Genomic DNA, 12694 nt, shown 5'->3' with positions numbered 1-12694 from the left:
GCACATTGCGGGTTAGCTGTGTCATCAGCTCCATGACTTCAGGGCGGTAATTGCAATACCGTGTCCCGAGTTTGCTTGTCACTGCAGTACTCTGCCTGTCTATACCACAACACTTCCCACTATAATTTGTATACAGCATAAGTAAAAAATTTTAAATTGCTATCCTTCCTTTGTTGTAATTACAGTAGCTAACAGTGTAGTTCTTTTAAATTGTGTAGTCTAACTTGCTATGGCTTATCAGAAGTGATTATGGCTGCTACTGCTACTGGTTTAGAGCCATTCTGGTTGGGTTTTTCCAGTTGATTGCATGATAGTTCCCAGTGTCCCAGCGATATGCCATGTTTGCAGTGACATGCTTTAAAGATATGCTAGGTAGTAGTTAATTAGTGAGGAGAATTAGATGTGGTAGTTCCACAGCTGCCTTAATCCACCATGCTTTTAATCTCATTTGTTCAGGTTCTTCAGCCTCCCTCCCCTACCCACCTGTGTTTCCCTCTTGCACATGAGAAATATCAAAATACAGCCTTGAACATTTCTACTGTGTGCATATTGTAGCTACACCACATGTACAAAATCTGTGCATGTGTATGAGGAGCCTCCCACAGGTTGTTGCACCTGACAGCAGCCTCTCACCGACCTTAGCAAAACTTCTTGCCGTGCTACATATTGCCATTTACTCTGTTATCCTGGAGTGGGAGTGAGAACGTTATTTCTTGTATCACTCGTTAATTATTACAGTACTTGTAGTATGTAAACAAATTAGGAGAATAATCAAAAATTACACATTCAGGGGTGTATTATTGAGTTCTCATTGCACAGAAAGTTGGGGCACTGATAGATGTATAAGCAGCTTTAGGCATGCCCCAGAGAAGTTTGTTGTAACCCTCGCTGTTAATATTGTATGTTAATGACCTGGCAGAAAATATTAATAGTAACCTCAGACTTTTTGTTGCTGATGTGGTTATCTGTAAAGAAGTACTGTCTGAGAAAATTTGCACAAATATGGTATGCAGTCATATATTGAGAAGATTTCAAAGTGGTGCATAGATGAACAACTTGCTTTAAAAGTTCAGGAATGTAAACTTTTGCACTTCACTAAATGCAAAAATGTAATACCCTTTTAGTAAAATATCAGTATGTCACAATGGGAATCAGTCAACCCATACAACTTGAAGAAATATGAAATGGAATGATCATATGGGTTCAGCTGTGGATGAAGCAGGTGCCAGACTTCGGTTTGTTGGTAGGACTTCGGTTTGTTGGTAGGATATTGAGAAAATGCAGTCAGTCTAGAAAGGAGATTTCTCATGAAACAGTTGTGAAAATCACCTTAGAATACTGTTCAAGTGTATATGGGACCAGCCGGGCGAAGGGGCGCTACAGTCAGGAACCACGCGACCGCTATGGTCGCAGGTTCGAATCCTGCCTCGGGCATGGATGTGTGTGATGTCCTTAGGTTAGTTAGGTTTAAGTAGTTCTAAGTTCCAGGGGACTGATGATTTCAGAATTTAACTCCCATAGTGCTCAGAGCCATTTGAACCATATATGGGACCCATACCAAAAAACACAAGTGGTCAGAGGTTTCTTAGATCCAGGGGACAGAATTAAAGGTATACTGTAAAGCCAGAAGTGGCAAGGGCTTGAAGATGGATGCCAACTGTCCCATGAGAGCCTACCTGCAGTATCAAGAACCAGCAGGGCACGTGTGGAATCTAGAAATATACTGCAACCCATTGCATCTCATTCCCGTAAAGCTGTGAAACCAAGATTAAACTAATGACGGCACACACAGATACATATAAGCAGTCATTTTTCCCATTCTCCAGATGTGAATGGAATTAGAAGAAACTGTAATAGGAAAGTTGTTCAATAAGTAATGGCCCATATTTTTCTCTCATAACATATTTATTGTTAAGAGTCAGAATTTGGTGACAATATACATCAGTATGTCTTGTCCATGTCCTCTTTTTCTACATAGTGTCCATCATGTTCTATGGCCATACACCAATGTTGTGGAAGAGCATGTATTCCCTGCCGGTAAAAGCTCTTGCACTGTAGATGTAGCCTTGTTTTCACTGCATGTCCCCCGTAATGATCAGTGACAGAAAGGTCTCTCTGTTGATCTCAAAACACTCCAATAATTTAGATCAAGTGGCCTTTCTTTGAATCTTGTGGTCCACCCTTCATTAGCACATCTTTGAATATCTGAGTGTCTTGATCATTCCAGATGCACTTCCAATGCTGACCGACAACTGTAGAGCCAATTGTCGAGTTTTGATGTGCCAGTTGGCACGAATAATGGCATCCGTACGATTCAGCATGTCTGGAGCATTGGCTATGACAGGATGATCTTAGCATCGCTGATCAAGGAGCTTTGTTTCAGCGTTTCCTGAGGCTGTAACTTTCTTTACACATCACCCTACTGTACTCCTATAAACTGCAGCATCACCATACACTGCACACAAATGTTTATGGATTTTCACAACGATTTCTTTTTCTGCACACTAGAATCCAATAACAGCACACTGCTTGTAATGTGAGTCATTTGTAGACGCTATTTTGACACTGTACTACGGCTCTGCCATGTGACAAACAGTTCAAAACTTCAGTGCTGCACAGAACAAACATCAAACATGCACTAACAACAAGAACGTCTATGTATATTTATGATTTTTTAAAGAAATGTTGGGCATTACTTATTGAACGCCACTCATACATTGTACAGCTGGAAGTACTCTCTCCATGTCCTTCACAGATTTGCAGAGTCTGGATGTAGATACAGATAAAAAATTGCAAGAGAGAGCACTGTCAGACTAGTATAGTTATATTCTACGAAAATTTACATTACACTCTAACACTAGGTATCATCCAATTCTGTACAAAATTAAAAATACTCAGTAAAGTATTAAGTTATTTTGTTAATATCTCAGAATTACCAGCGGGAGCCTTGCGCATTGGGACTATTACTACTAACCTCCTACGAATTCCAATTTGTGTAGCAATCACTTCAAAATGCTGTTCACTGCAAACCAACACCAAAGAATATCTATATTCATATCCCTTCCTATGGAAGTATCTGCTACTCCTCCTTGCCTATCTCATGCACAATACTGTTAGTGTGAACTCTGAATTTACCATAAAAAAACGTGCTTCCTTCACAACACTTACTACTGTGACTCTTCCACGACTGACAGTTTCCATCATTACAGATTCTGCTACCATCCCAGGCAGCAGCCTCCCTCCTTGGTCCACTGAGATGAAGGTTATGACTTGTAAAACAAACCGGAATCAAATTTAATTTGAATCAATGACAAAAGCAGTTGTCTCTTTTCATGTTGGTATGATAATGTGAACATACTTTTGGATCATCACTTATTACAGCTGTTCTATAGACACCATCTGTTTTTATTCAGCAGTCAATACTTGTGTTATAATATTTTTCATTTGTTTGTTATTTATACAATTAATTTTATAATTCCTAATACAGTATTACCTTGTCTCAACTCTCTCTCTCTCTCTCTCTCTCTCTCTCTCTCTCTCTCTCTCTCTCTCTCTCTCTCTCTCTCTCTCTCTCTCAAAGGCCCAGACTTGCAATTTTCTGTGACAGCTAGAACAGCCATTGGGGTGCATTAGTGTTGTTCATGTTCAGTGCTGTTATCAGGCTTGGTAGGGTGTATAAGAGGTGCGAGCAGTGTCAACTGTTGGATCACTGTGAAGGACACAGAGATGAGATGCACTCACATAAGACAGCATTATCAGCACCTAACGAGTTTGAAAGGAACCCTACTGTGGGTCTCCATTTGGTTGACTGATCAGATTGTACAGTAATCAGATCTGTGAAGCATTCAGATGTGGTAGTGGCCAGATGTTGGACTGCAAGGGACTGTGAGAGCAGGCATACTCATCATCAAGGTTCCAGTGACCACGTCTAACCATCACAAGAGATGATCACCGCATTGTGCATCAAGCACGTGGTAAACACTGCACCCAACTGCACCTGCCATCTGAGAACAACTAATGGACTAGCTGCAACATTGTCTGTCATACTACTGCACCTTTGGTCGGAGACTGGCAGTAAGCCAGCTATGAAATTACCATCCCATGCACATGCTGCCAATAACACAACACAAACGTCTGTGTTTGGAGTTGGGATATGACTGGGAAGCATGGACTGCTAATGAATGGCATCACATTGTGTTTAGTGATGAAATGCGTTTCTGCACTATTCCAGATGATAAGGGAAGCCATCAGGTGTGACTTCGGCCATGGCATGGGGAGCCATCAGGTATGACTTCGGTTATGGCTGGTAGGGATCGAGGGAACTCTGACGACACAGCACTGCAGCACAATCACCTGCATCCTCGTGTTACCTCTTGTATGACAGTATCACCATCCAATTTTTCAAACAGGCAGTGCTTGGTCACAGTGGTATATGTCTGTTTCAACTGTCTGTTCAATAGTGAGATACTCCTGTGGCCTGCAGGTTTCCCAGATCTCTCTCCAACAGAACATGAAGGACTAGCTCAGACATAAACTTCATCCTAGTTGTTTTGATGCCCTTCCCATTCAAATCAGTACTTGCATGCCAGCCAGAGAGGGGGGTGGGGGGCAAAGGGGGTTGCAACATCATACTGATAAGTGGGCTCATGCTGTCAAGTTCTGTTTAAATTTTGACTCAATTTTGTAATCACTGAAATAACATTATATACCCTCTCAACCTGTGATGTTTGTTTCTGTTTCTTCCTCCCTCTGTTGGTGCTTCTCTTTGTCAGGCTGAATATGAATGAAACACACACAATAGTGTTGCACATTGAGTAACTCTTCTGTGGAGTAGATGGAGTTGTTGAGCAGATATGATTTGAATTTGAATTCCAGTTAATCTGACAGCAATTGTTATGCACTGAATGCACTAGTTGTTAGAATTTACAATTTTGTGCATCATGTATGCAGTTTGTGTATCACAATTTGAGCTTTGATTCTGTGGATTCCAATTTATCCTGAAAATGTATTTTTTAACTGAATTGTTTTCTTGATTCACTTAAAAAAGGGTTTTGATTCTTGATATTTGTTCTGGAAAGTTTTATGGTAGTCATACACATATTCAGTGGTAGCTATCATCTGTAGTAACTGAATAAATGGGTGTGATTTCTTCCAGGTAATAATTGGGATGAATCATCAAGTTCAGAGGATGAGAAAACCACAAGCAGTACGGAAATCAGTAAGTTATATATTCTGTATATTTTCATAAATGAATGAAAATATTTGTTAAAAAAATATTTAACTGCTTTGGGAAGATTGTAACTGGTACATATTGTTAAAACATGCCTGTTTTCAGTGTCAGTCTGTAGTTGGTGTACATCTCTGATAAATCTGACTTTGAGTTTGGGTTTTGCTTAAAAGCAGAAGCTGTAGTCAGTCACAAAGGAGACAGACATAATATACAATGATTTTCTTATAAGTGATTGGTGCACTGTTGTCATCTGTTAGTATACTGCAGTTTCCACTTAATCGTTTTTTGGTGACAGTACATAGTAAGCGGAATGTATTACAAGAGAGTACATAATTAAGACAAAAACTCCAGCTATCTAAATTAAAGAGCCATCATGTTAGAAAAGAACTTTATTTCTTTACTGTGGTTTCTATTTTGCATCTTCCTTTAAACATTGTTCCATGGAATCTTATCATAGGTGCTTCTCAAAACTGCTCAGCAACACTCTGTCTAAAAGTTAAGGTATTTTTCACTTTCTCTCCACATGTTAATACAGTAAGGTTCTTCATCAATTTAAGTTCTGTTAAGTGTCCCTGAAACAATATATCCAGTTACCAGGGTTAGTTGCTTGGAATATTCACAATAGTCCCTTGTGGGTCTGGGAGTAAGAATAGGCCCGAGGTATTCGTGCCTGTCAAAAGTGTCCCCCTGTAGAGTTTGACCTCCATTTTTCAAAATGTTCCTGAAGAGCGAGCCAATTGGGGAAAGGTGTCTTACATGGTGCACTCTGTTCATCATGCGCTGAGACCTATCACATCCTTCATTGACGTGGATCTGCACTTCTGCTCATTCTCCAACTGTTGGGCAAGGTCACCCTCCTGGGTGCGTATGTTTCCATCAACTGTGTAGTATCATTTTCTATGCTGACGATGATAATGGACTTGTTTGCTTGGTTACACCTGATACCCAGCACGCCAGCCAGTCCGTTGTGGTGGGGCTGCCATGTGCCATGTTGGTTGTGCTCCCTGACCACACAGGGATCACTCTGCCGATGCCTGCACCATTAACTCCCCACGTATGGCAAGGGGTAGGTGCCCATCTCCTTGGGGCATTGGGACTCCGGGCAATGGCTATCCTGCCAGGTGGCCTTTACTGTGGCTGGGTGGCACCCTTGGGGAGGGCCCCTGGTCGGAGTGGGTGGCATCAGGGCGGATGATGCGTGCTGAAGCATAGTCTCTAAGCGTTCATGAGCTCAATTCAATGCACAGAAGTATGACCCCAAATCATTCCCCTCCATAGTCACACCATAGGAAGAACGTCAGGCTAGGGATGGCAGCGGATCTTATTCGCCCTGGTACCTTGTATGTTTGAGAGCTGATGGGGAATCTTTCATGACTATGAAGCCTCAGTTCTTTGTTCAGCATTTAGAGGACAAGTTTTGGGAGGTGGAGGGATTGTCCAAAATGAGATCTGGGTCAGTCTTGATCAAAACAACATTCTCTGCCCAGTCAGGGACGTTGCTCGCTTGTGAAAAGCTGGCGGATTTTTCTGTAACCATCATGCCCCATAAGAGCTTAAATATGTTTTATTGTATCATATTTCACAGGGACCTTCTTTTGCAGTCTGATGATGAGCTGTGCTCCAATTTAGAACGGTGAGGTGTACAGTTTCTTCGACATGTCCACCAGGGTCCGAGGGATAATCAGGTTGCCACCGGTGCCTTCATCTTCGCCTTTGAGGGTGATAGATTGCCCAAGGAGGTCAAGGTGATGGTCTACCACTGTAATGTAAAGCCCTATATCTCTCCCCCCGAAGCAGTGCTTTAAGTGCTGCAAGTTTGGCCATATGTCTTCCTGCTGTACTTCTAGCGTCACATGTCGAGATTGCGGATGCCCATCACATCCCAATACTCCATGTGCCCCGCCTCCCATCTGTGTCAGCTGCAGAGAGCGCCTTAGCCTTACTCGCCGGACTGCAGGATTCTCCCGAAAGAATGGAAAATCGTGAAGTACAAGACGCTGGACCAACTGACCTACATTGAGGCTACGACAAAATTTGAACGCCTGCTTCCTGTATGTATGATATTGCCTTATGCCACCGCTACAACAGTTCTGGCACCATCAGGTCCACTATTCCCAGTCACCTCTCAGAGCCGGAAGACTACACCTGCCCCCTTGATGGTGGGGGCCACTTACCTCCCTGTTCCCGCACCACAAGCTTAGGGAGCAACACTTACCCCCAACCATCGGGGATGTCCATCCCCACTTCTAAGCCACAAAAGTAGAAGTCTTCTTCAGCTTCTCTCGCTAGGAAGGGGTCCCTTGGGTCACTCCGTTCCCAGGTTTCTGCTATTGGGAAAGATGACACCCACCAGTGGCTGAAGAACTCAAAAGCTGCTGGTCGTAGGGCTTCACGTTTATCCTCAGTCCCAGAGACTGAGCCAGTGAAATCCTCCCAACCAGGGAAACCTAAGGAACAATGAAAGAAATCCAAAAAGAAGGCCCCTAAGACCAAGGAAATTGCGGTGGCACCCACACCACCGCTACCAACAAGCTCTGCGTCGGAGGATGGGGTGGAGATTCTGGCATCTGCTGAGGACCTAGATCTCGCCAGACCCTCAGACACAATAGATATAGACTGCTCAGGCAAAAAGTCGGTGACAGCAGGTGACCTTGAGGTGTAAACTGCCTCAGGGAATGCTCCATGTTTTCCCAGTCTCACGATGTCATTCTCCAGTGGAATTGCCGCTGTTTTTTCCACCCCCTGGCTGAGCTACAGCAACTGTTAAGCTTTACATCTGCTATCTTCATTGCCCTCCAGGAAATCTGGTTCCCAGCAATGTGGACCTCTGCCCTCCATGGCTATAAGGGATATTACAGGAATTGTAGCGACTCTAATTGATTCTCAGGTGGAGTTTGCTTTCATGTCCTAAACTCAGTATGTAGTGACACTGTGCCCCTTCAAACCACTCTTGAAGCTGTGGCTGTCAGGATAAGTATGACACAGGAAATAACTGCCTGCAATGTATTCTTCATCCAGATGGGTCAGTACCCTTGAATGTATTAGCTGCAGATATTGACCAACTCCCTAACCCTTTTCTACTTTTGGGAGATTTTAACACCCATAACCCCTTGTGTGGTGGCACTAGTTTTTACTGGCCAAGGCAGTGATGTGGAAACTTTACTGTCTCAGTTCGACCTCTGCATCATAAATACTAGGGCCGCCACGGATTTCAGTTTGGGTCATTGTAGTTACTCGGCCATAGATTTATCAATTTGCAGCCCAGGACTTCTCCCATCTATCCACCGGAGAGTACATCTACAGCTACATGCATACTCCGCAAGCCACCTGACGATGTGTGGCGGAGGGTAACATGATGACCTGTGTGGTAGTGACCACTTCCCCATCTTCCTCTCACTGCCCTGGTGTCATGCCCACAGATGCCTGCCCTCATGAGCTTTAAACAAGGTGGACTGGGAAACTTTCACCTCTGCTATCACTGTTGAATCTCCCCGACAGGGGATCATCAATGTGGTGGTTGAGCAGGTGACTACAACAATTGTTTCTGCGGCAGAAAATGTGATCCCTCGCTCTTTAGGGTGCCCCTGGCATAAGGCAGTCCCTTGGTGGTTGACGAAAGTCTCTGAGGTAATTAAGGAACGTAGGCGAGCTCTCCAGCACCATAAGTGTCACCCTTCCCTGGAACACCTCATAGCCTTTAAACGGCTCCGTGCCCGCATTCACCAACTTAGCAAACGACGGCAACAGGAGTGTTGGGAGAGATAAGTCTCCACCATTGGGTGACACACGTCACCTTCCCAAGTCTGGGCAAAGATCAACCGTATTTTCGGTTATCAGACCCCAACGTGTGTTCCCAGTGTTACCATAAATGGTGTGTTATCTACCGACACAAACGCGATTGCCGAGCCCTTTGCTGAGCACTATGCTGGAGCCTCTGCATTGGAGAATTACCCCCCAGCCTTTCACACTTTCAAACGACGGCTGGAAGGGAAAGTCCTCTCTTTCACTACACGCCACAGTGAATCTGATAACGCCACATTTATGGAGTGGGTGCTCCTCAGTGCCCTTGCACATTGCCCTGACATGGCTTCTGGGTCAGATGAGATCCACAGTCAGATGATTAAACATCTCTCATCTGACTACAAGCGACATCTTGAAAACCCACTTCATGCGGATAGCTATCGGCCTCTCAGCCTCCCCAGTGTTCTTTGTAAGCTGCTGGAATGTATGGTGTTTTGGCAGTTGGGTTGGGTCCTGGAGTCAGGTGGCCTACTGGCTCCATGTCAGGGCGGCTTCTGTCAGGGTCGCTCTACCACTGATAATATTGTGTCCCTCAAGTCTGCCACCTGAACAGCCCTTTAGAGATGCCAACACATGGTAGCATACGACATGACCTGGTGACATCATATCCTTGCCACATTGTATGAGTGGGGTCTCCGCAGCCCACTCCCGATTTTCATTCAAAATTTCCTATCATTCCGTACTTTCCGTGTCCAAGTTGGTGCCTCCCATACTTCCTCCCATATCTAGGAGAATGAGGTCCCGCAGGGCTCTGTATTGAGTGTGTCTCTATTTTTAGTGACCGTTAATGGTCTATCAGCAGCTGTATGCAGGTGACTTCTGCATTTCATATGGCTACTCCAGTACTGATGTTGCTGAATGTCGCCTACAGGGAACCATCCACATGGTACAGTCATGGGCTGTAGCCCATGGCTTCCGGTTTTCTGCCATGAAGACGTGTGTCATGCATTTCTGTCAATGCTGTGCCGTTCATCCGGAACCAGCACTTTATCTTAATGATGATCCACTCACTATAGTTGAGACCTATCAATTCTTAGGTTTGGTTTTCGATGCTAGTTTGACTTGGCTTCCTCATCTCAGTCAGTTTAAGCGGAAGTGTTGGCAGCACCTCAATGCCCTCCGCTGCTTTAGCAACACCACCTGGGGTGCAGATTGCTCCATGCTGCTGCAGCTCTACAGAGCACTTATTCATTACAGCCTTGACTATGGGAGTGTTATGTATGGTTCAGTGGTGCTCTCAGCATTGCGTTTGCTTGACCCATCGCACCATTGTGGAGTAACGACTAGCGACAGGAGCTTTTAGGATGAGTCCGATGACAAGCATACTGGTGGAGGCTATAGTCCCTCTATTGAAGATCAGACATGCACAACTGCTCGCCAGTTATGTTGCACACATTAATAGCTCTCCTGAGCATCCTAATTACAGTCTTCTTTTCCCAATCTCGGCGGTTCACCTCCAGCATAGTCTGCCCAGGTCAGGGCCAATGATTGTGGTTCATGTGTGATTGCTTCTGTCTGAACTGGAGTCCTTGACTGTACCACCTCTCCTCAAGGTCAATTCACGTACACCTCCGTGGTGTAGCTGTAGGCCGAAGCTTCACCTGGACCTTTTGCGTGGCCGTAAGGACTCCATTAACACTGCAGCCCTCCACTGTCACTTCCTCTCGATTCTTGAAGTGTTCCGGGGCTCTGGAGTGGTTTACACTGGTGGTTCAATGGCTAATGGTAATGTTGGCTACGCCTTTGTCCACAGAGGCCATACTGAACAGCATTCTTTGGTCGATGGCTGCAGTGTATTCACTGCAAAGCTGGTGGCCATATCTCATGCACTTCGGTATATCCGTTCATGCTCCGAGGAATCGTTTCTTCTGTATACTGTCTCCTTGAGCAGCCTACAAGCTATCAACTAATGCTACCCTCACCATCCTTTGGTGGCGTCCATCCAGGAGTCCATCTATGCCCTGGACTGGTCCCGTCATTCAGTGGTGTTTGTGTGGACCCCAGGACATGTCGGCAGCCCTTTCAACGAACTTTCCGATAGGCTGGCCAAACAGGCTACACGGAAACCACCTCTGGAGATGGTCATCTCTGAACCTGACCTCCGTTCTGACATATGCCACAGGTTTTTTCAGCTTTGGGAGATGGAATGGCATTACAGTACACACTACAAACTGTGTGTCATTAAGGAGACTACGAATGTGTGGAAGTCTTCCATTTGGGCCTCTCGCAGAAAATCAGTTGTCCTCTGCGGGCTCCACATTGGCCATGCTTCGGTGACCCAAGGTTACCTCTTGTGCTGTGAAGACCCACCTCAGTGTTGGTGTGGTGCCCGTTTGACAGTGGTCCATATTCTGGTGCGCTGTCCCCCTTGACTGCCCAGCGACGAAAGCATGGGTTATCGGACTTGTTGCCACTACTTTTATCTGAAAACGCTGCAATGGTTGATTTAGTTCTACGTTTTATTCGTGACGGTGGTTTGTATCATTTGATGTAAGTTTTAGCGCATGTCCTATGTCTTTCTGTCCCCTCCACCCTAGTGCTTTTAGGGTGGAGGTTTTAATGTGTTGCAGAGTGGCTGGCTTTAACTTTTTTATTGTTGTGGTCGGCAAGCTACTGTAATCTGCTTTCTTGTTTTACTCTCTTGTTTCTTGCGTCTCTGTTGTTTTCTTCTCCTCCTTTGTTCCTTTTAATGTTCATTGCCTTTCTTTCATTCTTGTGGTTTTTCCTTTCTTTCCATTTTCTGTTATATGTCTTGTCTGTTTTATTTTTACACTTGCAGCATTGTTTTATTAGGAACAAGGAACCGTTGACCTCCTAGTTTGGTCCCTTCTCCCCTTTTTTAAACTAACCAACCAACCAAGCTATTCACAGGACTACAGAAGTGAGCAAAGGTGGTATAATTCTTTTGGAGATTATAATATCTGGTAAATTAGGCAAATAAACATCAAAGTTGAGCAACCAGAGAGCCTTTTAAAGAACATGCACTGACAGAATGTGCTATACCCCACTGTACTCCCGTTTCAGTTTTGCAACCAAGTGTTAAGTCAGTGGTAAAATCTGTGTTTGGAATAGAGAAACAGTAAACTGGTGCTTATTAATATCTGAGTGTGGTGTACTTTAGTGGGTGCTTATTAATATCTGAGTGTGGTGTACTTTAGTGGGAGAGTACTTAGATAAATGTTGAAGAAACTGGTCTGCATTAAGTACATATAGTTATGAGGAGTGTTGAGAGCGATATCTTAGTCCCTGCTGTTATGGACAATAATACTTATGGGAGATATTGCTCCCTGCATCTGCAGCTTCCACCTGACCTCTGTGTCATATTAAATGTTGAGCACTTCTGGGAACTCAACATTTAATGGCTGGGTTTTGGTTTGGGTAACAAGAGTCCTCCATGTCATTAAGATCTTTGTGTGCTTCAATGACCACCACTAGGCACTGTGATGGAACATTGTGTATTTACAAGAAAGGAAATCATGACCTAATGTGAGGTTGGTTGAATATATCTAGCAAATAAGTTGAGGTGAACAGTGCGATATGAATGGGCACAGAGGCAAAACACTTCATGGTGGGTAACTGTTTGAGCACTTGCAGTTCTGTAATTGTATTAGATGTGCTTATACTCATGGGCCCCTCACTCAGATTACTTTTTTTCCTAGCCCC

The 12694-nt window shown here is 44.3% G+C and overlaps 1 protein-coding gene across 4 annotated transcripts in view; it reads left to right on the top strand.

Moving 5' to 3' along the window:
• The window catches only part of LOC126299391 (caspase activity and apoptosis inhibitor 1-like), a 200820-nt gene that overhangs the window by 126795 nt on the left and 61331 nt on the right, over nucleotides 1-12694 (top strand). For all 4 annotated transcript variants that reach the window (XM_049991264.1, XM_049991263.1, XM_049991265.1 and 1 more), the window contains one exon: nucleotides 5156-5218. In XM_049991264.1, coding sequence (XP_049847221.1) covers nucleotides 5156-5218 — 63 coding nt within the window. The remainder of the gene's footprint in view (nucleotides 1-5155; nucleotides 5219-12694) is intronic.

This window comes from Schistocerca gregaria, chromosome X (genome assembly GCF_023897955.1).
Source record: "Schistocerca gregaria isolate iqSchGreg1 chromosome X, iqSchGreg1.2, whole genome shotgun sequence".
In the NCBI taxonomy this organism is placed as follows: domain Eukaryota; kingdom Metazoa; phylum Arthropoda; class Insecta; order Orthoptera; family Acrididae; genus Schistocerca; species Schistocerca gregaria.
The sequence above is the reverse complement of the archived record's forward strand: the minus strand, read 5'-3'. Positions and strand labels throughout refer to the sequence as shown.